Source organism: Moschus berezovskii, chromosome 26 (genome assembly GCF_049115385.1).
Source record: "Moschus berezovskii isolate FMDL1 chromosome 26, NW_MosBer_1.0, whole genome shotgun sequence".
Lineage (NCBI taxonomy): Eukaryota > Metazoa > Chordata > Mammalia > Artiodactyla > Moschidae > Moschus > Moschus berezovskii.
Window position 1 is genome coordinate 9,669,936 of NC_142485.1, and position 24,262 is coordinate 9,694,197.

Sequence of the window (24,262 nt, forward strand, 5' to 3'; positions counted from 1 at the left end):
CCTGGTTCAGTCAGCTCCACAGCAGACCACACAAAGGGGTTCAAGTGTCTATAACTTCTTTTTGTTTCTAAAAGCTTTTTAAAATTTTTAATTATTTAAAAATTAAAAAAAAATTTTGGTCACGCCTTATGACATGCAGAATCTGAGTTCCCTGACCAGGAATTGAACCCATGCCCCCTACAGTGGAAGTGTGGAGTCCTAACCGCTAGACCTCTAGGGAAGTCCCTCTTTAAATTTTTACTGATGAGGAAACTCAAAGTACCTCAGCTTGAAGCACTCAGCAGGGATACACTTGGTGGGTCCAGCCTCAGTACCGGGTGTCCTGAGGTCTGTGCCTCGCTAGAAGATACCCCTTTTGGGAGGCCCATCCTCTCTCCATTGAATCCATCTCCTTTCGTGGACTCCCCACGCTAACCTCTGGCAGTGCTGCTGCTACTGCTGCTAAGTCGCTACAGTCGTGTCCGACTCTGTGCGACCCCATAGACAGCAGCCCACCAGGCTCCCCTGTCCCTGGGATTCTCCAGGCAAGAATGCTGTAGTGGGTTGCCATTTCCTTCTCCGATGCATAAAAGTGAAAAGTGAAAGTAAAGTCGCTCAGTCGTGTCCGACTCTTTGCGACCCCATGGACTGCAGCCTACCAGGCTCCTCCGTCCATGGAATTTTCCAGGCAACATTTGAGGGACGTGCTATTCCTACAGAAAAGACTACAAAGGCACATTGCATATTGTGGTTAAAACTGCAGCATTTGAATAAAAGTGACCTAAATAATCACCATCACTGCTAATTAACAAATAGTTATAATATTCTTTCATCAAAAAGAAGGTATGCTTGTGCAGTAAGGGCTCTTGATTCTGGAACCACCTGCACGTAAGTGTCACTAACATGGACCCATTGGCTTGCTGCTTCGCTGTCAGGTTCTTTCAAACCAGGTACATTTTTCTTTCCAGTGATGTGTTCCAATAATTTCCTGGAGGGTGTTCTCACTTTCACGTAAGCAGTGTAGTGACCTCCTCTCATTGAGCTGCTATGTTCCCCTACGCCATAGAGACCATAGAGAAGTTTGCTTCCCACACTTACATTCTTACAAGTAGCAGAACAGAATGGTGCTAAGTCAAGCATAAGTGGAAAATCTACATGTCTGTTTACTTTGCGAAGACTCAAACCAGCCTGATGAAATCTTTTAAGATGGAGAATCAGGATAGCTGGAACAGCAGAAATGAGCAATTGCTTCCTGGCATTAGTATAAACCCCTTCTGCTTTCTTTTCTGCAGAAGTGGTTTCCTTTTGGTACTTCCGTTTCTTCTCAGTACAGTTCTCACACAGAAGCTTGTTATTCCCCATTAGCAACCTCTAGCAGTACATTTCCTTAAATCTCACTTTTAAAATGTGGTAAGGGTCTTGGGTAGATCTAAGATTTAATATATGCTACCATTCCCAGGTGGCTCAGTGGTAAAGAATCTGCCTGCCAATGCAGGAGATGCAGATTCAGGCTCTGGGTTGAGAAGATCCCCTGGAGAAGGAAATGGCAACCCACTCCAATATTCTTACCTGGGAAATCTCATGGACAGAGGAGCCTGGCGGGCTACAGTCCATGGGGTTGCAAAGAGTTGTGCGTGACTGAGCACGCTCGCAAGGTCAAACTAAAAATGGCTGTAGGTGGGATTCCAAATCTCAGAGACTTTTATGGAGTCTCTCCCTTCCCCCACTCCTGAACTGCACACCAGCCTCCTGGAACACACACACACACACACACACATACTCCTCCCGAGACTGAGTGCAAATTATCAGTGCTATTACCAATAGATGCCTTAAGAAGGAAAGTGTTAGTTTTCTAATTGCCACAAAATATGCAAAGCAATGCTCTCCATCACTCTGGACATCTTATTGTTGTGCAGAAAAATACAGATTTCCCTTTTACTGTCCCACCCCACCCTCATCCTTGTCCCCATGCCATTTTAAATTGCATTCTTTGGGGTCTGCAGGAATAGAAGTGGCTTTTGTGAAGCCAGATACTCACCCATGGCTGCTCTTTTAACAAAGAGATGCTTTGCTCCTACCATTCCATTAAGGAATAGATTAACTCCTTATCTGAGAGTCCTCTTTACCCTCAATTTCTAACTAGGCAGGAGGGGAGCCCATGAATTAATCTTCCCCTCGCGGAATATAGGTAATTGATGACCTGTGGGTACAGTCACCAGGTCACATGGTCTGACAAAGGATTTATTTTTTTCCCAAATCATTATTCATTTTCATGAAGTCTTACAGAGGAATAAAAATCAAGCTGGATTTAAGTATTTTGTGCAGCAGTTAATGAATCACCTGTCTTGAAGAAAAGGAAAATGACGCAAACTCTCCCAGAAAATTTAGCCAGCATGGTCACCATAGCTTTATGATAGACACAAGTTCATTATGATAAATATTGGATTCCTTGAAGAAATCTTTTTTAAAAAATCTTGAACAGGGGGTCACGTATCCTGGTGAGGCTAAAGTGTGTCAAAGCAGAGCTGAATGCCAAATGATAATTTCTGCTAAATAATTCAGGCCCTGTGAACTCTGGTATTTTAGTTACTTTGATGCATAATACAGATACAATGAGAGAACCTTTTCCTTCTGGTACCAGATCCAATCTGTTCTCACCCGCTATGGGCCTTGTTTTCCTGCAGGTAGCTCTTTCACCCATTTGTGCTGTGTTCCTAGTGCCTGGCAGTAGAGATCCCTATTAAATAGAGGTTGAAGTTGGTCACTGAGAAAGTTTTGGTGATGTTTATCATGTAGGAAATAATAGATGGCAGAGCAAGGACAAGATAGACATTTCAAGAAAAAAAAAAAGAGGATTTTTTTCTTTCCAAGGCTGAGAATTTACTTATGGTCCAAAAAAAAAAAAAAAAAAGAAACAAGAAACAGAAAGTAGACTAGTAAACTCTTGCTTAATTGAACAACTATTGCATCAGCTTTAAGATGCCTTTTGAAAAATGATAAGCGGTGAAGTGATGGTGCAGAAATCTATTTATAAGGAAAAATTCTTGAGCTCATCTGATTGATGACCACAAAATTTTCAGTGGTATAGAACATAAAGCCATTGACTAAAATTGTGTCAAATGAGGAGGCAGTTTGATGAACACAGAGAAAGTATAGATAAGCACTGTGTAGAATGGACCAAAAACTAGCCAATAATTAACTAAGAATATAATCGGTTCTCAGAGAAAGAAATAGCACCTCATTCCAGTACTCTTGCCTGGAAAATTCCATGGGTGGAGGAGCCTAGTAGACTACAGTCCATGGCGTCGCAGAGAGTCGGACACGACTGAGCGGCTTCATGTTCTTTCTTTCTGTAGCTCCTTTTGGAGAAGGACGTGGCAACCGGCTCCATTGTTCTTTCCTGGAGAGTCCCATGGATGGAGGGGCCTGGTGAGCTACAGTCTATGGGGTTGCAAAGAGTCAGACACAACTAAGCAGCTAAAACACACACACACACGCACACATAATCTGTTCTAATCTAATAACATGAATGATCAGGCCAAAATTGAAAAGATAATAGTAGAACCTAATATGTGTTGATTACTATTTCCAGGCATTGGATTAACTCCTGTTATATGGATTGACTATTTCAATCTTCTCAACAATATGAACTAACTTGCCCAATGAATATTAACTAATTTTGTTGATAGTTAATATCAACAATACTAACTAAGTGTAAAAGCCTCATTTTATAATGAAGTTACATGACATAGTGTAGGTGAAATAAGTTTTCGTCTACAAATACCACGTGGAATAGTACTCAGTGCAATGCTTAAAAAAGAAAGAAAAAAGACAAGAAAAAGACGAATGGTGAGTTTCATGTGCAACAGAACGGAGTGGAACAGTGACACTGGAAGCCTTGGGGCTCTCTAATACTCTTTCGCTCTCCCTCTCTCTCTCAGGGAAACGATGCTGATGTGGTGGATAAAAACAAATGCTGCACCCTCTGTAACATGTCCTTCACCTCTGCGGTGGTGGCTGACTCACATTATCAAGGCAAAATCCATGCCAAAAGGTTAAAACTGTTGCTAGGAGAGAAAACCCCGTTGAAGACCACAGGTAGGTGTCTGAATGGTGGTGGTGGGGAGATCTTGACCTCCAGTGCCTGGCCCATGCATCAGGCTGCCTCTTCAGGGGTGGCTGCCAGATCAGAGTGGATGCCCTTCAAACCTAAAGGGATGGGCAGGTCACCCAGTGGAGCTCGCAGTCGTAAGGTCATTAAATCCAGGTGCCGGTCCTCTCAGCCTGGCCCCTTCAGATACGTGATTCAGCAGTCTGCATCTTTTGTTTCTATCCTGCAAGATGTTGCCTGTCATATTTATTATATGTTATGTAAGGTTTTCTATTATGTAAGGAATGCTGTCTTTTCTGACTTTGGTCTGTAATCAGCAGAGGTGATGGATAGTGTACTGTATGTTATTGATTCCCTACTGCAGACTGGTTCATCTGTACCATTTTTTTGTCTTTAGAAACACTTTTGTTTGCTGACAACCATGGTGTGCCTTCTCCCCACCCACCCCACCCACCCCACCCCAGGTAACACTCCAGTCATCTTCTTGGGGGATTCTGCCATTCAGGCATATTAACTTTCATGATTAAAGGTTTAAATATCAGTAACAGAGTGTTTGACCTTCTAATTATTCAGAAGTAACAAAAAATTTCTTCAGAAGGCTATCCCGTCATAGAACTGAAATACTACCACTATCGTTTAATGAAGACAGACTATTAGGACAAGATTTACATGGTAGCAAAGATGTTACTAGAATAGGTGATAATCTCAAGAAGTTGAGGGTATATTTCATGATGTCGACGTTTTCAGTGTGATTACAATGGAGCTTTGCATTGGAGCTGCCTGCCTAATGAATCATGCATAAATCGTGGGTGTAATTATTTTTTAAATGGTATTTTGGAAATTGAAGAGAATCTAAAACAATATTTGGCTTTTATTCTCATTGGTGTTTTTCTTAAGAAAAATATCTGCTTTTACCTAAAGACTAGTAGGGAATCTTTTCACTGTGTTTTTCTACTTACTTGAACTGAAGAATATTGTTTTGGTAAAGGTACCTGTGACATTTAGATATAGGATGGCTGCAAAGCACATGGAATTGGAAGAAAGCTCAGCTTGATTGAGGTACACTGTCTGTACTGACATTTGATAAGCAGGCACTTGGTTGAAACTCCTGATTTTGGCTCTCTAAAAGGTTGGATACTCACCTTGTAACCTACTCCCCCTCAAATCTCTTAAAATAGACACTTCAGAGAAACAACCACTGGAAAATTTTTACCTGTTCTCCATGAATGAGTAACTAGCCCATTTGTTCTCCCTGTCTAAGCAGAGTATTGCTGTTAAATTTAATTTTGGAGGTAGTGATGGAAGAGAAGAGGCTCTGTCTTCGTTTATCACATCAATTAGCAAGTGGGAGTTATTATTTCTGTAAAGAAGAATCACCACCTGGCAAAAAATAGTTCTTTGTGAATTTCAACACATCCTTAAGATAACCAGGCACCATTTTGATTCTCTGAGTTACCCTCAAAGCTGGTAAATATAACTTGAGGGTATATATATTCCCTTCTATATATTCCAAGGGAAAACAATCTAAAATACGGAAACTGCAGTGTTTACTTAATGACTTAGTTCTGGGGTTCACAGAGCTATCCCAGTCCTCACTGTGACAGACATCGAGCTGCTGGGTGGGTGAGGAGGGAATAGGGGTGGGCTGGGGGATAGGGAGCACTCACAACACTTGGTTCGGGCTGGGGAAAGAGATGCCGTTTTCTTTTCCCAGCATCTCCATTTCTCATTTAGCTTAGGGTCCTGAAGCTGCACATCCCCTTTCTGCGGCTTCCCCTCTCATCCATTCTCCTCCAAAGCTGCTTTGAGCAGACAGGATCTTGGAATGTGTTAACTCCAGACAGAATTGAAGAGCCTGGGAAGCTACATTGGTTCCCTGGGCTGACACTGATGTCGACCCAACTGCCACCAGGGAGCAAACGAAACAAGGCATCCTCCTAGAGGGAGGTGAGTCATTAGGTACACATGTAAGCAGAGGGCAGGCATTGTGTCCCGGGGCACAGGACAAGGATGGAGGGCCTGGGTGGAGGGTGGACTCCAGTGATGGGGATTCGGGGTACTGAGATCATCCTGAGACTAAGCAGGGTACCAGCATCAGGAGAGTCTGGCAAGTGGTAGCAGAGCCCTGGCTGCAGTCCTGAGGTTCTGGGGAAAGGAAAGACTGTTAAGAGCATGTCCAGCTCTTTGCCTCTCCATGGGCTGTAGCCCTCCAGGCTCCTGTATCCATGGGCTTCTCCAGGCAAGAATACTGGAGTGGGTTGCCATTTCCTCCTCCAGGGGATCTTTCTGACCCAGGGATTGAACCCGAGTCTCCCACATTACAGGCAGATTCTTTACCATCTGAGCCACCAGGGAAGTCCAAGAGCGTGGCAAGGCACCATCATTTTCGACCAGAGCACTGGCCTGGAAACCATACAGGAACATAGCAAGAACCTGGCTCCCAGATCTAGGTTAGAGGTGGAGGCTTGGTCTCTAGCACAAATTCAGTTACAACAAATAGAGGATAAGGACCAAGAGGCAGCAGAAAAGAACACTCAGGACACGGACTTCCTGAGCCCCTGAGTGAAGCTCCTTCAGATCCTTGAATGGCACCAGGACAGCCTACCATCCATCTTTACTGCCTGAAGCATTGTCTGAGACTGCCCTCTGCCCGTCTAGGAACTGCTCTGTCTAATACACCAGGGTGGCTGGACATCACTTCTACAATGAAAACAGAAGGGAAACACAGAACATTGAAAACCCAGCCAACTGAATTCAGAAACAGTCTCCCTCCTCAGGCGGGTTCCTGGAGATTCCCCTCCTTAAGTAACAGGCTCTTGAATGGTGGTGACTTCTGAGTGCAAATAATTGAATGAAGCATAACTCATTGCTTCTCAGAGCTATTCTATGTGATGAAGGTGAGCAGTTGGTGTCTGGGAACCATCACCTTTCCTACTACTCAGGATGCACTTTGATCAGACATCAGCTGCGGATCCTGCAGAATTAGTTGGTGTTTGAGTTGCTTTTTTCAAATGGGTGTGTGTTTACTAGGCTGTCTGAAATGCTTGGAGGTGCCACTAAGGACAAAACCCAGTATATTTTGGAATCTCTGCTCTAGTTCATGCTTTTCTTTCTGTAAGATGAGAGCAAGAGGAGACTACAAACTCACCATGTTCTCCAAGGGTTGGCAGACCTTGGTGTAGAGGTCTTGCCCAGATCGGAGGCCAGGTAGAGGCTGTCCTGGTCATGTCACTCCCACACTGTGGGAAGCTTCTGGAGATGACCCAGAGAATAGAGGCCAGAACAGTGAAGAGCACGGGGATACTCTCACTGGAGGGGGCAGAAAGGAAGTGATGCTGTTGAGCATGGAAGAGAGATTACTGGGAAGGCTGTCATGGGAAAGAGAGAATCCTGCTGTGTGTGCGCCTGTGAATCTGCATCGTGAATGTGTGTGCTTGGATTCAAAAGATATAACCAATGAGTAGGTAGAAATTAGGGGCCTAGATCTGAGCTCTGAATAAGTATCTCATATTCAGAGACATTTGTTTTTATTTTGTAGCCATGACATGCACCTTGTGGGGTCCTAGTTTCCTGACCAGGGATCGAACCTGGGATCTTTGCGTTGGGCATGCACAGTCTTAACCCCTGGACACCAGGAAGTCTCAGTACTCAGAGACACTTAAAGGTAGACTGTGTGTCCAGGGATGAGGGGCTGTTGAAGCAGAGGCTGGACCACTTGGCAGGGCATTTCTTGAGGGGGGTTCTACCCTCATAACATTAGCCCAGAGGATGTTTTAAGTTGCTAGTTTACATGGTCAGCCTAGACGGCATTTTCAGTGCTCCCCAGGTCCCCCAGCTCCTGCATTCCTCCGCTCTCTTGGGCCAGTCCCCGCCTCTGTTCAAAGAACTCACCCCAGAAAGGTCCATCTCCAAGGAGACCCAAACCGTGTCCCCTTGAGGCATAAAACAAAGCTTTCAACTCCAGGTATTTCCCACTGTCTGCCATTAATCAAAGTGAGATGTGAGATCACCCACACTCTATTAGTATCACTTCAGGCACTCAGTCGTGTCCGACTCTTTGCGACCCCATGGACGGCAGCACGCCAGGCCTCCCTGTCCAGCACCAACTCCCGGAGTTTACTCAGACTCGTGTCCACTGAGTCGGTGATGCCATCCAGCCATCTCATCCTCTGTTGCCCCTTCTTCTCCCACCTTCAATCTTTCCCAGCATCAGGGTCTTTTCCAAATGAGTCAGTTCTTCTTATCACGTGGCCAAAGTATTGGAACTTCAGCTTCAGCATCAGTCCTTCCAATGAATAATCAGGCCTGATTTCCTTTAGGAAATTCAAATTTCCTGATTCCTAATTTCCTTCCAGTCAGAAAGGACTGCTTGGATCTCCTTGCAGTCCAAGGGACTCTCAAGAGTCTTCTCCAACACCACAGTTCAAAAGCATCAGTTCTTTGGTGCTCAGCTTTTTCTAGGGTCCAACCGTCGCATCCATATATGACTACTGGAAAAACCATAGCTTTGACTAGACGGACCTTTGTTGGCAAAGTAATGTCTCTGCTTTTTAATAAGCTGTCTAGGTTGGCCATAGCTTTTCTTTCAAAGAGCAAGCATCTTTTAATTTCATGGCTGCAGTCACCATCTGAAGTGATTTTGGAGCCTCCCAAAATAAAATCTGTCAGTTTCCACTGTTTCCCCATCTGTTTGCCATGAAGTGATGGGACCAGATGCCATGATCTCAGTTTTTTGAATGTTGAGTTTTAAGCCAACTTTTCCCCTCTCCTCTTTCACTTTCCTCAAGAGGCTTTTGAGTTCCTCTTCACTTTCTTCCGTAAGCGTGGTGTCATCTGCGTATCTGAGCTTATTGATATTTCTCGCAATCTTGATTCCACCGTGTGCTTCATTCAGTCCAGCGTTTCTCATGATGTACTCTGCATAGAAGTTAAATAAGCAGGGTGACAATATACAGCGTTGTTGTACTCCTTTCCCAATTTGGAACCAGTCTGTTGTTCTATGTCCAGTTCTAACTGTTGCTTCTTAATCTGGATACAGATTTCTCAGGAGGCAGATCGGATGGTCTGGTGTTCACATCTCTTTCAGAATTTTCCACAGTTTGTTTTGATCCACACAGTCAAAGGCTTTGGCATAGTCAATAAAGCAGAAATAGATGTTTTTCTGGAACTCTCTTGCTTTTTTGATGATCCAGCGGATGTTGGCAAGTTGATCTCTGGTTCCTCTGGTTAAAGCATCTGCCTGCAATGCGGGAGACCTGGGTTCGATCCCTGGGTTGGGAAGTTTCCCTGGAGAAGGAAATGGCAACCCACTCCAGTATTCTTGCCTGGAGAATCCCATGGATGGAGGAGTCTGGTGGGCTACAGTCCACGGGGTTGCAAAGAGTTGGACACGACTGAGCAGCTTCACTTCACTTCACTTTCTCTGCCTTTTCTAAATCCAACTTGAACATTTGGAAGTTCACAGTTCATGTACTGTTGAAACCTGGCTTGGAGAATTTTGAGCATTACTTTGCTAGCGTGTGAGATGAGTGCAATTGTGTGGTATTTTGAGCATTCTTTGGCATTGCCTTTCTTTGAGGTTGGAATGAAAACTGACCTTTTCTGGTCCTGTGGCCACTGCTGAGTTTTTCAAATTTGCTGGCATCTTGAGTGCAGCTCTTTGACAGCATCATCTTTTAGGATTTGAAATAGCTCAACTGGTATTCCATCACCTCCCCTTGCTTTGATTGTAGTGATATTTCCTAAGGCCTACTTGACTTTGCATTCCAGGATGTCTGACTCTAAGTGATAACCATCATGATTATCTGGGTCATGAAGATCTTTTTTGTGTAGTTCTTCTGTGAATTCTTAGCACCTCTTAATATCTTCTGCTTCTGTTAGGTCCATACCATTTCTGTCCTTTATTGAGCCCATCTTTGCATGAAATGTTCCCTTCGTATTTCCAGTTTTCCTGAAGAGATCTCTAGTCTTTCCCATTCTATTGTTTTCCTCTATTTCTTTGCATTGATCACTGAAGAAGCCTTTCTTATCTCTCCTTGCTATTCTTTGGAACCCTGCATTCAAATGGATGTGTCTTTCCTTTTCTCCCTTGCCTTTCTCTTCTCTTCTTTTCACAGCTATTTGTAAGGCCTCTTCAGACAACCATTTTGCCTTTTTGAATTTCTTTTTCTTGGGGATGGTCTAGATCCCAGCCTCCTCTGCAGTGTCAGGAACCTCCATCCATTGTTCTTCAGGCACTCTGTCTATCAAATCTAATCCCTTGAATCTATTTCTCATTTCCAGTGTATAATCGTAAGGGATTTGATTTAGGTCATACCTGAATGGTCTAGTGGTTTTCCCTACTTTCTTCAATTGAAGTCTGAATTTGGCAATAAGGAGTTCATGATCTGAGCCACAGTCAGCTCCCAGTCTTACTTTTGCTGACTGTATGGAGCTTCTCCATCTTTGGCTGCAGAGAATATAATCAATCTGATTTCGGTTTTGACTATCTGGTGATGTCCATGTGTAGAGTCTTCTCTTGTGTTGTTGGAGGAGGGTGTTTGCTATGACCAGTGCGTTCTCTTGGGAAAACTCTGTTAGCCTTTGTTCTCCTTTATTCTGTATTCCAAGGCCAAACTTGCCTGTTACTCCAGGTATTTCTTGACTTGTTACTTTTGCATTCCAGTTCCCTATAATGAAAAGGACCTCTTTTTTTGATGTTAGTTCTACAAGGTCTTTTAGATCTTCATAGAACTGTTCAACTTCAACTTCTTCAGCATTATTCGTCAGGACATAGACTTGGATTACTGTGATATTGAATGGTTTGCCTTGGAAATGAACAGAGATTATTCTGTCATTTTTGAGATTACATCCAAGTACTGCATTATGGACTCTTTTGTTGACTATGATGGCTACCCCATTTCTTCTAAGGGATTCTTGCCCACAGTAGTAGATATAATGGTCATCTGAGTTAAATTCACGCATTCCAGCCCATTTTAGTTCATTGATTCCTAAAATGTCGATGTTCACTCTTGCCATCTCCTGTGTGACCACTTCCAATTTGCCTTGATTCATAGACATAACATTCCAGATTCCTATGCAACATTGCTCTTTACAGCATCGGACTTTACTTCCATCACCAGTCACATCCACAACTGGGTGTTATTTTTGCTTTGGCTCCGTCCCTTCATTCTTTCTGGAGGTAATTGTCCACTGATCTCCAGTAGCATATTGGGCACCTACAGACCTGGGGAGTTCATCTTTCAGTGTCCCATCTTCTTGCATTTTCATACTATTCATAGGGTTCTCAAGGCAAGAATACTGAAGTGATTTGCCATTCCCTTCTCCAGTGGACCACATTTTGTCAGAACTCTCCACCATGACCTGTCCACCTTGGGGGGCCCTACTTGGCATGGCTCATAGTTTTATTGAGTTAGACAAGGCTGTGGTCCATGTGATCAGATTGGTTAGTTTTCTGTGATTGTGGTTTTCAGTCTGTCTGCCCTCTGATGGAGAAGGATAAGAGCCTTACGGAAGCTTCCTGGGTCTTGTTCTGATGGGCAAGGGCTTAGGTATTATTTTCAGAATTATCAGGAACAGTTATTTGTGTTTGTGGCAGAGACCTTGCTCATCCAAACACTCTTTGCTCCTGCCTTCCCCAGACTTTCAGATGATTGAGAGGAGATGTACTTTTTAAAAAAGTTTATTCATCTTATTTTTGTCTGCAGTTTTTCTTGGTTGCTCTGTGCAGATTTTCTCTAGTTGTGGTGGGCGGGACTACTCTTTAGGTGAGGTGCACAGGTTTCTCATTGAGGTCACTTCTCTTGTTGCTGAGCATGGGCTCTAGGATGTGTGGGCTTCAGTAGCTGTGGCTTGGTTACCTGGGTCATGTGGGACACCAAAGATCAAACCTGTTTCCCCTACACTGGCAGGCAGGTTCTTAACCACTCGTCCTCCAGGGAAGTTCATGGAGTAGATGTCTTAAGACAAGTTACAAGATGGAAGAGGGCCATTCAACCGACATTAGACTTTGCAAGAGCAAAAAGAAGGCTTTTTTTGCAATCCTTTGGGGCTGTTTGTTATTTCAGGAGAGTGTAATCCATCCTGCTTGATACATTGTCCCTGAACATTTCTGTTTCACACATAAGCTTTTATGAATACATCCATCATTCTTAACCAAAATGGGTACTGAGTGCTTTTTTTTTTATATATATATAATTCCCCCAGATCACTGGCTTGACAGGTAATGGCATCACATTTAGCTGTAACCTTTCTTTCATTTTTTGATCTGTAAGAGTTTGAAGTTGCTGTAGTGGTGTGTGTATCTTAACCTTAGATGGATAGGGAACGGCCTGACGTGCTCCAGACGCCTTCTGGCATTACCTCTGTGTTGATGACTGCATGTGAAACACTTATTGGCACTTAGTAGGCATTTAAAGAATATTTGTTAGAATACTGAAAATTGGAAGGATGCATTAGAATAATGAGAGGCGTTTAAATATCTGTAGCTTGCTTTTCAAATTAAGTTATCTTGCTTATTTAAGTTTGACATCAATGTGATGATCAAAGGCAGTGGTTTTCCAATTGGACAAGAAGTGGCATGCCTGGCCACTTGTCTGATTTTGAAAAACAAATTTGGCAAAACACAGAATAAAGGATAAGACAAATATAGGCCCTGGAATCAGACTCAACGTTAAATTCTGGTTATATCTGTGTGAACTTTTGCAGTTAAAGTCCTCAGCCCTCAATTGCATGTTGGCAAGATTATGGCAATATTGAGATTATGTAACTATTGTAATAAAGGAGAAGTTATATGTAAAATACTTACTGTAGTCCCTACAACGTAAGTATTGAAAGAATATGTATATATATAGTTATACACAAACACACAACCCTCAGTATTTGCAAGATTTTGTGTCTGTGAATGCACCTACTCACTAAAATTTATTTGTAACCAGAAAATCAGCACTCATGGCATTTCATGGGCCAAGTGTGCAATTGTGTACAAAGAGGTAAAACATTTGAGTTGCCCCGTGTGTGTGTTCTCAGCTGAAGGCCACGCTCTGTCTTCTGAATTTCAACTTTCATATGGCAAACAACTGCCTTTTTTACAATCTAGTTCTTGCCAGGTATTTTGCACTTTTGTGCTTTTTGTTGGCTATGTTGCCGTTTAAAATGGCTCCCCAGGAGAGTGCTGGAGTGCTCTCTAGGGCTTCAAAGTGTGAGAAGGCTTTGATGTGCCTTATGGGAAAATGTGTATGTTTAGATAAGTTTTTTTCAGGCATGCATTGTAATATGGTGGATTTGAGTTAAAAGCTGCTGCTGCTGCTGCTAAGTCACTTCAGTCATGTCTGACTCTGTGTGACCCCAAAAGCTAGTGAATCAAAAATATATGTGAAAGAAGGTGTCTTAAACAGAAGTGTCTTTAAACATGTACAAAATTCTATATTGACCAATTGATCAGAGTATGACCACAGCCTCGCAGGAATCTAACTCTATTCCTCCAAGGAACACCTGATCAATATTTGCTAATTCAGGGTACTTGGAGAGTTTATAGAATATAACTGCCAGAAATAGCAAGAATCAAACGTCTACATGATAAAAGTTCCTTTATATTCATGTCATTTATAAAATGAAACTTTCAAAAAACCTGTTCATCTCTCAACCACGAAATAAAAATGTATTATGTTTTAGAGATCCTGCAGTGTGGTAAACTATAGTTGAGCAGGCTGAATCTAACCTCATGAGAAAAATCAATGATCATAACTGATAGTTGTTAAGATATTATATCAGAAATATCACCTTCATCGTTTCATTGAATCTTCAAAATAAATAGAAAGTTGTATTAGCTCCATTTTGTGGATGGCAGTTGAAACTCTACAGGGTAAGGTGATTGCCTGGTGCCACATAATGAAATACACAATAGGAATTTGAACTCAGGACTTCTTCTTCTTCTTTTTAAATTATTTATTTATTTGACTTCGTCGGGTCTTAGCTGTGGTGCAGTCTTGGTAATTGCAGCACTCGAACTTAGTTGCCCCGAGACATGTGTGATCCTAGTTGCTGGACCAGGGATCGAACCTCTGTCCCCTGCGTTGGAAGGCTGCTCGTTAACCACCGGACTGCCAAGGAAGTCAGAACCCAGGACTTCTGACTGCATTTTCTAAAGTCTTCCCCTTGATCTCTCGGTGACGATAAATAATGCTTCGTAAAATGATCTACAGACTTTGGTTCACCTAATGAAGAGCACAGTTCAAACCCTGAAGCTGTCACTTAAGATGATTGAAAGCAATAAAGAGGCGAAGACTGATATTTATACAAAAATATCACTCAATTAAAAAGATGAAGCTCAAAAAATAAAAAAGAGAATTTCTCATTTGTAGGAGCAGTGAACCACGTTGTGAGGAAGGACCCAGATGACCAGCGATCGTGGGGGCTCTGCTTATCCCGTGCGTGGGAGTGTTTATTGTGCATTCCTCTTCTGCGACCATGTTGCTGGTCTCCATTTTTTCCTTATTTCCTGTTGAAAATGAGACAGACAGAGTTTCAGAACTTTTCCATAAATTTCTATGGCAGACACCGAATTGCTTCTTTGAGTTGTCTGTTGAATGAATAAAGATCAGGGTATTCTGGATCTCTTTGAAACTTTCATAAATTCACGTTTTGAATAATATATGCATTTCAGGTCCAATCGGTGACTTATATCCACACAGAAGAGTTTCTTTACCACAGCAGTTCTATCATCTGAATCAGGTTATTTGGGTTGCCTGGCAGAACCTGTCTGGATACTTGTTTTAATAGATGCAAACAATAGTTTGTCAAACAGGCAGATCCTCACAGCAGTGCATTTTCTTTTAAATTAGGAAAGCTGCCATGTTCCAAGGCATTGTCTTCAGATCAGTGTATTTGTTCTGATGATGCCTTTGGCTTATCTAATGTTTACAAATATAGCAAGTAATAGATTTACAGAATTACAGAGCTGGAAGGCATGTAGCAATTATTATTTCAACCACCTCATCTTCCTGATGAGGACATGGAGGCCTAGAGAGATGAAATTATCTGCCCAAGGTGATAAAACTGGTAGATGGCAAAGAGGCTTCTCTTCTCTTGCGGTGATCATTCCCTGGTCAGGAGAATGATCAGTGAGAAATCAAACCAGGAGAAATTGCACCAGTCAGGTCATTGACTTCTCTGCGGGGAATCAGGTTTGAATGAATTAGCAATGGGAGGTGAGCCAAATTCTTTTGGCCATGCTTTTGTGCAGTGGATCATATGAGGCCTGGAACAGTGATTCAATTGAGGCTACTGTCTTTTTATTTTATATTTGATGACCAGTAAAACAAAAGGTTGATGATTAGATAGAATTAAAAATTTCGACAATGAGGCTACTGCCTAGCCAATTTTCACAAATCTTTTTAAATATCCCAAACTCACTTTTCTCTTCTAGGTAATCTAATAGCAGTAGAAGATAGTTGATGAGACCAGCAGCTTTTATGATGTGGTTATACCCTTATTTCAGAAAGTGTTCTCTGACACATTTTGAGGAAAGAATATAGTAGAACAATAAAATAACCAATTTCCTGTGCTTTCTCTGAAACTGTCAGTAGGAGACAAGTTCAGGTCTTGGCATCCGTACACGAAACATATCATGATTCAGGAAACAGTGACTGAGCGATGTTCGGGCGGTGACTTTTCAATCATCGACTAAAGATAAGAACCCTGAAACTGCCTCAGTTCAGTTCAGTTCAGCCGCTCAGTCGTGTCCGACTCTTTGCGACCCCATGAATCACAGCACGCCAGGCCTCCCTGTCCATCACCAACTCCCGGAGTTCACTCAAACTCATGTCCATCGAGTCGGTGATGCCATACAGCCATCTCATTCTCTGTCGTCCCCTCCTGCCTCCAATCCCTCCCAGCATCAGACTCTTTTCCAGTGAGTCAACTCGTCGCATGAGGTGGCCAAAGTATTGCAGTTTCAGCTTTAGCATCAGTCCTTCCAATGAACACCCAGGATTGATCTCCTTTAGAATGGACTGGTTGGATCTCCTTGCAGTCCAAGGGACTCTCAAGAGTCTTCTCCAGCACCACAGTTCAAAAGCATCAATTCTTCGGCGATCAGCTTTCTTCACAGTCCAACTCTCACATCCATACATGACCACGGGAAAAACCATAGTCTTGACTAGACGGACCTTTGTTGGCAAAGTAATGTCTCTGCTTTTTAATATACTATCTAGGTTGGTCATAACTTTCCTTCCAAGGAGAAAGTGTCTTTTAATTTCCTGGCTGCAATCAGCATCTGCAGTGATTTTGGAGCCCAAAAAAATAAGGTCTGACACTGTTTCCACTGTTTCCCCATCTATTTCCCATGAAGTGATGGGACCAGATGCCATGATCTTTGTTTTCTGAATGTTGAGCTTCAAGTCAACCTTTTCAGTCTCCTCTTTCACTTTCATCAAGAGGTTTTGAGTTCCTCTTCACTTTCTGCCTTAAGGGTGGTGTCATCTGCATATCTGAGGTTATTCATATTTCTCCTGGCAATCTTGATTCCAGCTTGTGCTTCTTCCAGCCCAGCGTTCCTCATGATGTACTCTGCATATCGGTTAAATAAGCAGGGTGACAATATACAGCCTTGACGTACTCCTTTTCCTATTTGGAACCAGTCTGTTGTTCCATGTCCAGTTTGAACTGTTGCTTCCTGACCTGAATACAGGTTTCTCAAGAAGCAGGTCAGGTGGTCTGATATTCCCATCTCTTTCAGAATCATCCACAGTTTATTGTGATCCACACAGTCAAAGCATTGACTATGCTTTGGCATAGTCAATGAAGCAGAAATAGATATTTTTCTGGAACTCTCTTGCTTTCTCCATGATGCAGCAGATGTTGACAATTTGATCTCTGGTGCCTCTGCCTTTTCTAAAACCTGCTTGAACATCTGGGAGTTCACGGTTCACATATTGCTGAAGCCTGGCTTGGAGAATTTTGAGCATGACTTTACTAGCGTGTGAGATGAGTGCAATTGTGTGGTAGTTGGAGCATTCTTTGGCATTGCCTTTCTTTGGGATTGGAATGAAGACTGACCTTTTCCAGTACTTGATGAACTTGAGAAGATACTTGTACAGTAAACATTCTACCTGAAATAATTGGTCGTAAATGTCCCAAACTGTACTGTTATCTTCTGCAATATCTATCTAGTTTAAAGATCAGCCTTAAAAGTCTTGATTAACACTCAACTTGGTTTCTGCAATAAGCAGATGCAATGGGTATGAATTACTGAATAGCACTTGAGTGCAGTAAATATTATATTTCTTTATATTAAAAAAACAAATTGATCTGACGTGTGTCCTCTAGTCTTGAAGCTTGGTGAGAAGGCTAAGTCTTCGTCATTCTTTGGGGTACCCTCTCTTTAGGGCCATGCAGGGCCCTAGAGACGTGTGGGGGACCCTCAAAGAGATCCCTCAGCCTGGTAGCTTTCTGGTCACCAGGAGGCTGCTGGATTCTCGCTTCCATGGTCTAGGTGAAGACCTGGGGCTTTCCCAGATGTGGTCACTTGTCTCTCCTCTTGTAGCCTGCTGTTTTCCTCCAGGTCAACGCATTTCCTTGGTGGTTTCAGTCCCTCTGTGCCAAGCTGGGCTTTTGAAGCAAAGACCGTAGTCCCAATATGGACATTCCCATTATGGACATGTCCAAGGTCCATCCACCTTAGACACACCAGTCTCGATCCATTTGTACAGCCCTCTTTTTTCCTAATCCCTAAGTAGCAGCTTCCGTCCTGACATGGGACCCACCCCTCTGGCATTCAGAGCCCTTTGCCTCTCAGACAGCCCAGGATAAATGCATTGTCCCTTCTCTCATGGGGGTGGGAAAAATCATACTTCCAGGCTTATCTCTCTTGTTGGAATGTGGTAGAAAAGCACCTTTCCTTATCAGGAGGTGGTCTATTGGAAAATAGACAATTTCTCTACAGGTTCTCCTGTGCTGTAAATCATCATGTGATCTAGACACCAAGTTTCCCCATCTGACAACAGAGAGATAACATTTCATGCTTTCTCACTGTATGACCAGCCTTCAGAGAAGCGGCTTCTCTTGTCTAGGATTTGCTGCTAAGTGACCTTCTTCTGTGGTCTGTTGGGCACACAGTTTGTGGTTTTAATTGTAAATCCATCTAGTTTTTCAAGAGGATATTGGCTATGTTGAAGGAGCAGGAATTACAGCCACTGTTAGTTAGTGATACTGGCTAAAGACATGACCTCACAGTCCTAAGTGCTACCCTCGAACCTGAAATATACGAAGGTCTTTGGAAGCCAACAGCCCTGGGTCACTGGAAGGCATGATGGCCACTTTGTCCCATCTGTTGGAGTCACTTACTTGAAAGCAAGAGTCCAGGGTTAAAGGCCTCCTTGTGAATTCTTACTGTAATTACATCTTGATTAGTGCAGAGTGCAAATCGTTACATCTTCATTTTACTTTTCCATCAATAGAATGGATGAAATATTAATACTTGGACTTTCACTTTCAGACAGTAAAACTAATAGACCAAGAATGCTAATGGGCCAGGGAAGCAAAAACAAATTTGGCCGTGTTTCTCTTGATCTTTCTTATCACCCAAGGCAGGTGATTTTTAGTCAAAATAAGTCATAAAGAAAGATATATATGTATATATATATATATATATAAGTCTGATGATTTAATATTCAAGAATTTTGCTTTTTTCAGGGAGCTCAGCTTGATGCTCTGTAATGACTTAGAGGGGTTGGGTGGGGAGTGGGAAAGAGGCTCAAGAGGGAGGGGATATATGTATATTTATGGTGGATTCATGATTTCTACATCATAAACTAGCACAATATTGTAAAGCAATTATCCTCCAATTAAAAAAAAAGAAAAAAAAGGAAAGATATACCCAGACAGACTATATAAAAAAACCTAAAATCTATTGATTCACAGAGAGTGGCTTACTGGAAAATGTCAAGTAATCTATGTGTAGTAATTAGAATATAGAATGGGAATGCAGGAAAAAGGAAGGATTTTTGAAAAAAAGTGTTATGTTTCATTCAGGGGCTAGTTATACCTGGAAAGTCACAGAATCTGGACTTAGCATCTTATCCATCTGTCTGTTTCCAGTGAGATTCCATTTCATTCTGCGTCCCATCATTTGGCATGACTGTCCCATGTTGGCATCCCCCAACACTGGGTATTGATGATGCTCACATTCTGGAAATCTCCTTCAGGTACTCATCCTAGGGCGGGAAGCATGCTTCACATCAGGCATCAGGCATGAGCTCCTTTAAGCTGCCTTTCTTCCAAAGGCCCACTGTTCCAGACTCAGTCCATTTCCCTTCTCGAGCAGATTTGGAAAACAGCTGGCCATCAGTCCAAAGGCCATCATCCTCGATGAGTCTCAAGAGGTATTCAGTCTTTAGCCCCCTTTCTTCTGGTTTAGGCATTCCAAATCCTTTAACTATATACAGCAGTGGTGTGTGTAATCCCTCATACACTGTTCTTCTTTAAGTCAGCTCGCTGGCTCTTATGTATAATTCTGCAACATACACCACTTACTGTAATACCAGAAACTTATGACAAGCTCTGTGAACATTTCATTACCACTAAATGAGCTTATTCTCACCCGACTCTGCCCTTCCTCAAGCTCACCGTGTTCCTGGTCCTTGCTGGGCCAGGCTGTGGACCAGCTTGGCAGAACTAAAGGCAGTGCAGGGCAGTGGGAAACCACAGAGCCAGGGTTAGGAGATCTGAGTTCCAGTCTCAGATTTCCCATGGCCGTGAGGGAACTGATGTTTATAAAGCAGGGTTTTGTTTTTTTTTTTGACATAAATATTTTTCTTTTAAAATATTTATTTGACTCTATTGGGTCTTACTTATTTGCAGCATGCCAACTTTTAGTTGCAGCATGTGGGATCTAGTTCCCTGACCATTAATCAAACCTGGGACTCCTGCATTGGGAGCATGGAGTCTCAGCCACTGGACCACCACGGAAGTATTTTCCCCCGCAAGCAGGTACTTTGAATCCTCACAATAATAATATGAGGTTGAACCATTAGCATCATTTTTTTTTGTATAATTAAAAACTCCATCCTGAGTTGTTGTTGGGTTTCATTTAAAAGCCATGTTATTTTTTTCCATTCCCTTCTCTCTTTAATTTGTTTAAAAAGATACATGGACTTCTGTAGAATTAATGCAGCAAAATATAATAGTTCTTAAACTTTTTATTATTTACTTTTTTTTGATAATTAATTTATTTTTTATTGGAGGCAAATTATTTTACAATATTATATTGGTTGGTTTTGCCATACATTGACATGAATTCGCCCCGGGTTTACATAAGTTCCCCCTCCTGAACCCCCCTCCCACCTCCCTCCTCCCTTTATCCTCCCTCTGGGTCATCCCTGCAAGCCTACAGCACTCAGTATTCCCAGGTGTTCTCCCATCCAAGTACTCACCGGACCTGACCCTGGTTAGCTTCCAAGATCAGCGGAAATCAGGTACACTCAGGGTGGTATGGCCATAGACTTAAAATAATTTTAGAATTTATTCAGTCAAATCTGTTCATTTGAAAAGGAGGGGGAAAGGACGTTTATTTTAAAAATAACATCTGTGGTGTGTGCTTGTGCAGCTCAGTTGCATCCGACTCTTTGTGACCCCAAGGACTGTAGCCCTCCAGGCTCCTCTGTCCATGGGATTCTTCAGGCAAGAATACTGGAGTGGGGTGCCATTTCCTTCTCCAGGGGATCTTCCCAACCCAGAGATCCAACCCATGTTTCCTGTGTCTCCTGCAATGCAGGCAGATTCTTTACCACTGAGCCACCTGGAAAGCCCTAACATCTGCAGTAAAACTGCCCAAAGGGCATCAAGTGCATGGTCCACCTCCCCTCTGACAGGAGGGTTTGGAAAGATGTCCTGGCAGACCTTGTGCTAAGCCCGGAAGGCTCTGTCTTGGCTCCAAGTTCCTGAATTCTACATGTCATTGGACAGATACCACTTAAAAATAATTAAAGATGGGCCAGCATTATGCTGTAGGACTCAAGGGAAAGATGGTGCTGCTGCTGCTGCTGCTAAGTCGCTTCAGTCGTGTCCGACTCTGTGCGACCCCATAGACGGCAGCCCACCAGGCTCCATTCTCCAGGCAAGAACACTGGAGTGAGTTGCCATTTCCTTCTCCAATGCAGGAAAGTAGAAAGTTAGTTATAGTCAAATGGGTGAGACAAGGGGTCACAGGTGCTTGGGAAGGTCAAGGTGATCACAGGGTCCAAGCCAGATGGTGCCCCTGTAGTCCCATGGTTCCCAGCCCTGACCCCACACTGGAAGCAGTTTGTGAAACTTTGAAACCTACTGATGCTCAGCCCTGAGCCACAGGATGCTGATTTAACTGGTCCACAGTGTGGACCTAAGAGCGCATAAGTGTTCAACCTGGTGGTTCTGACCCTCAGACGGGGATGAAAACCACTGAATTCTAATTCAGTGCTTTCAGAATTTAATTTGCATACAAATCACCTGACGCTCTCATACATTATGAATGTTTTCATCCAGTAGCCCAGGATTGTACCTGAGATTTCCATCTCCAAAAAACTACCAGGTGATGTTGATGTTTTTGACCCATGGATCACACTCAGAGTAGCAAGTTTTAAGAGGCTTCACCCTCCTTGGCTGCTAATGGTAGAAAGTTCTTCAGCTGAGATCATTCTGTTCTCTCTCATGCATTCCCTATAGGCTGTGTCTGTCTGGAAATGCAGTGTGCAATTTGTGGTCAAATCCATGGTTAAAGGAATGGCTATGGAAGAGCAGTTCAGTTCAGCTTAGTCACTCAGTCGTGTCCGACTCTTTGTGACCCCATGGACTGCAGCACACCAGACTTCCCTGTCCATCACCAACTCCCCGAGCTTGCTCAAACTCATGCCCATCGAGTCAGTGATGCCGTCCAATCATCTCATCCTCTGTCGTCCCCTTCTCCTCCCACCTTTAATCTTTCCCAGCATCAGGGTCTTTTCCAATGAGTCCGTTCTTCACATCAAGTGGCTAAAGTATTGGAGTTTCAGCTTCAGCATCAGTCTTTCCAATGAATATTCAGGGCTGATCTCCTTTAGGATGGACTGGTTGGATGTCCTTGCAGTCCAAGGGACTCTCAAGAGTCTTCTCCAACACCACAGTTCAAAAGCATCAATTCTTTGGTGCTCAGCTTTCTTTATTGTCCAACTCTCACATCCATACATGACCACTGGAAAAACCATATAGCTTTGACTAGACAGACCTTTGTCGGCAAAGTAGTGTCTCTGCTTTTTGATGTGCTGTCTAGGTTGGCCATAGCTTTTCTTCCAAGGAGTAAGCATCTTTTAATTTCATGGCCGCAGTCACATCTCCAGAGATTTTGGAGCTCAAAAAAGTAAAGTCTGTCACTGTTTCCATTGTTTCCCCATCTACTTGCCATGAAGTGATGGGACCGGATGCCATGATCTTCATTTTTTGAATGTTGAGTTTTAAGCCAGCTTTTTCACTCTCCTCTTTCATCAAGAGGCTCTTTAGTTCCTCTTTGCTTTCTGCCGTAAGGGTGGTGTCATCTCCATGTAAGGAGTTCAGGCTCTGAGTAGGCTTCTCTTTCCTCAGGAAAACTGGATTGCCTGGTGATTTTCTAACATTTCCCTTCAAAGTCTCATCCAGCCTAAACTCTCGTTCTCTGTCCACCAACTTTTGTCCAAGACGAGGAGCAGTGCTATAAGTCTGTGGTCCTTAAACTCATCGGGGCTGGAAAACCTTCTTGCTTTAGCTTTTGAGATTCTGGATTCTCTTGATCCAGGTATTGTAGGGCAAGTCATGTGACGGAGCCAAAGAGCCCCGTCCGTGTCACAGTCTGACCTCTGGAAGTTCTTGGGTTACTTTGAGGTTTATAGAGCTGACTCCCGAGGGCACAGACCAAGCAGTTTCTAAGTGGTAGGTAATACAAAGTACTTTTATTTCTAGATTGTTTGGATTAGCCAAATAGATACATGCAAAATATATGCAAAGCCTATATCCAGAGTTTTAAATACACAGACGTAGAGAACAAGCTTGTGGACACAGCAGGGGAAGGAGAAGGTGGACGAACTGAGAGCAGCGTTGAAACATGTACATTGCCTGGCATAGAACAGCTAGTGGGAAGTTGCAGTATGGCGCGGGGAGTCCAGGCGGTTCTCTGTGATAACCTAGAAGGCTGACACGGGAGGGAGGGAAGCTATGCATGCTTACACCTGTTGCGAAGAGCCAGCTCACTGGGAAGGACCCTGAGGCTGGGAACAACAGAGGGCAGGAGAAGGGCCGACAGGAGGTGAGATGGTTGGATGGTATCATCGACTTAATGGACCTGAGTTTGAGCAAACTCTGGGAAAGAGGGGAGCACAGGGAAGCCTGGGGTCTCTCAATGAGTCGGACATGACTGAGCAATTGAACATCAACAACCAATTCACGTTGTCATACGGCAGAGACCAATGCAACATTGCAAAGCAATTGTCCTCCAAGTCAAAATAAATACAAAGTAGTGGCAATTTTCAAAACTTGCAGACTCTGAGTTGTTGCGATCAGTGTTCCTTTTAGGAATGTGGGCTTAAGGAAGCTCATAGCTGAGCTTGGGTGGAGAAGCCAGGAGATCCCTTTGGGGGCACGGGGGATGCTGGCTAAAGGTAAAGGAGGAATGCGTACATGCATGTGTTCCCTTCGGGGGACAGTATCAGCGCCAACTTCTTTAAAATGACTTCTAAAGTCTCAGCCTCCCTCCAGCCCAGGCCAAAAGGCCACCCTCTCTTTCTGTCTTCCTCTAAACTTAGCTGGCGCTTTATCTCCACTGTGCTTCTGGCACGGATCACTTTTCTCATCTTTTAATCCTCTATAAATATTCATAGGCTATAAGAAACGATCACAGGAAGCTGGCTCCCTGGTTGCATAGCTGATGCTTCTGGATAAGTAAATCATGCCCACCCCTTGAGCATGGAGTATGGATTAGGTGATGACGGGGACGATAGCGGAATGCAAAGAGCAGGAGTTGGTATCTGTTCCCAGGCTCAGCGACCCACCCACCCTCTCTTACTGTACCCACTATGGTCTGGCTGATGCTCTCTCGCTCACCACTCTAAGGATGGCACCTGCTGGGGGTGGGCGGGGGGGTGGCAGTAAATCAAGAGTCCCTCTTGGGAAAGCTGACTCTGCCTCTTGTCTGAG

The 24,262-nt window shown here is 43.3% G+C and overlaps 1 protein-coding gene and 1 pseudogene across 1 annotated transcript in view; one reads left to right on the forward strand and one right to left on the reverse strand.

Annotated features, from left to right (window-relative positions):
- The window catches only part of ZMAT4 (zinc finger matrin-type 4), a 371,285-nt gene that overhangs the window by 201,410 nt on the left and 145,613 nt on the right, over window positions 1-24,262 (forward strand). Inside the window, exon 4 of the mRNA XM_055416278.2 lies at window positions 3,921-4,077. Within this exon, the coding sequence (XP_055272253.1) occupies window positions 3,921-4,077 (157 nt within the window). The remainder of the gene's footprint in view (window positions 1-3,920; window positions 4,078-24,262) is intronic.
- On the reverse strand, window positions 796-2,680 carry LOC148773736 (ubiquitin carboxyl-terminal hydrolase 45 pseudogene; annotated as a pseudogene).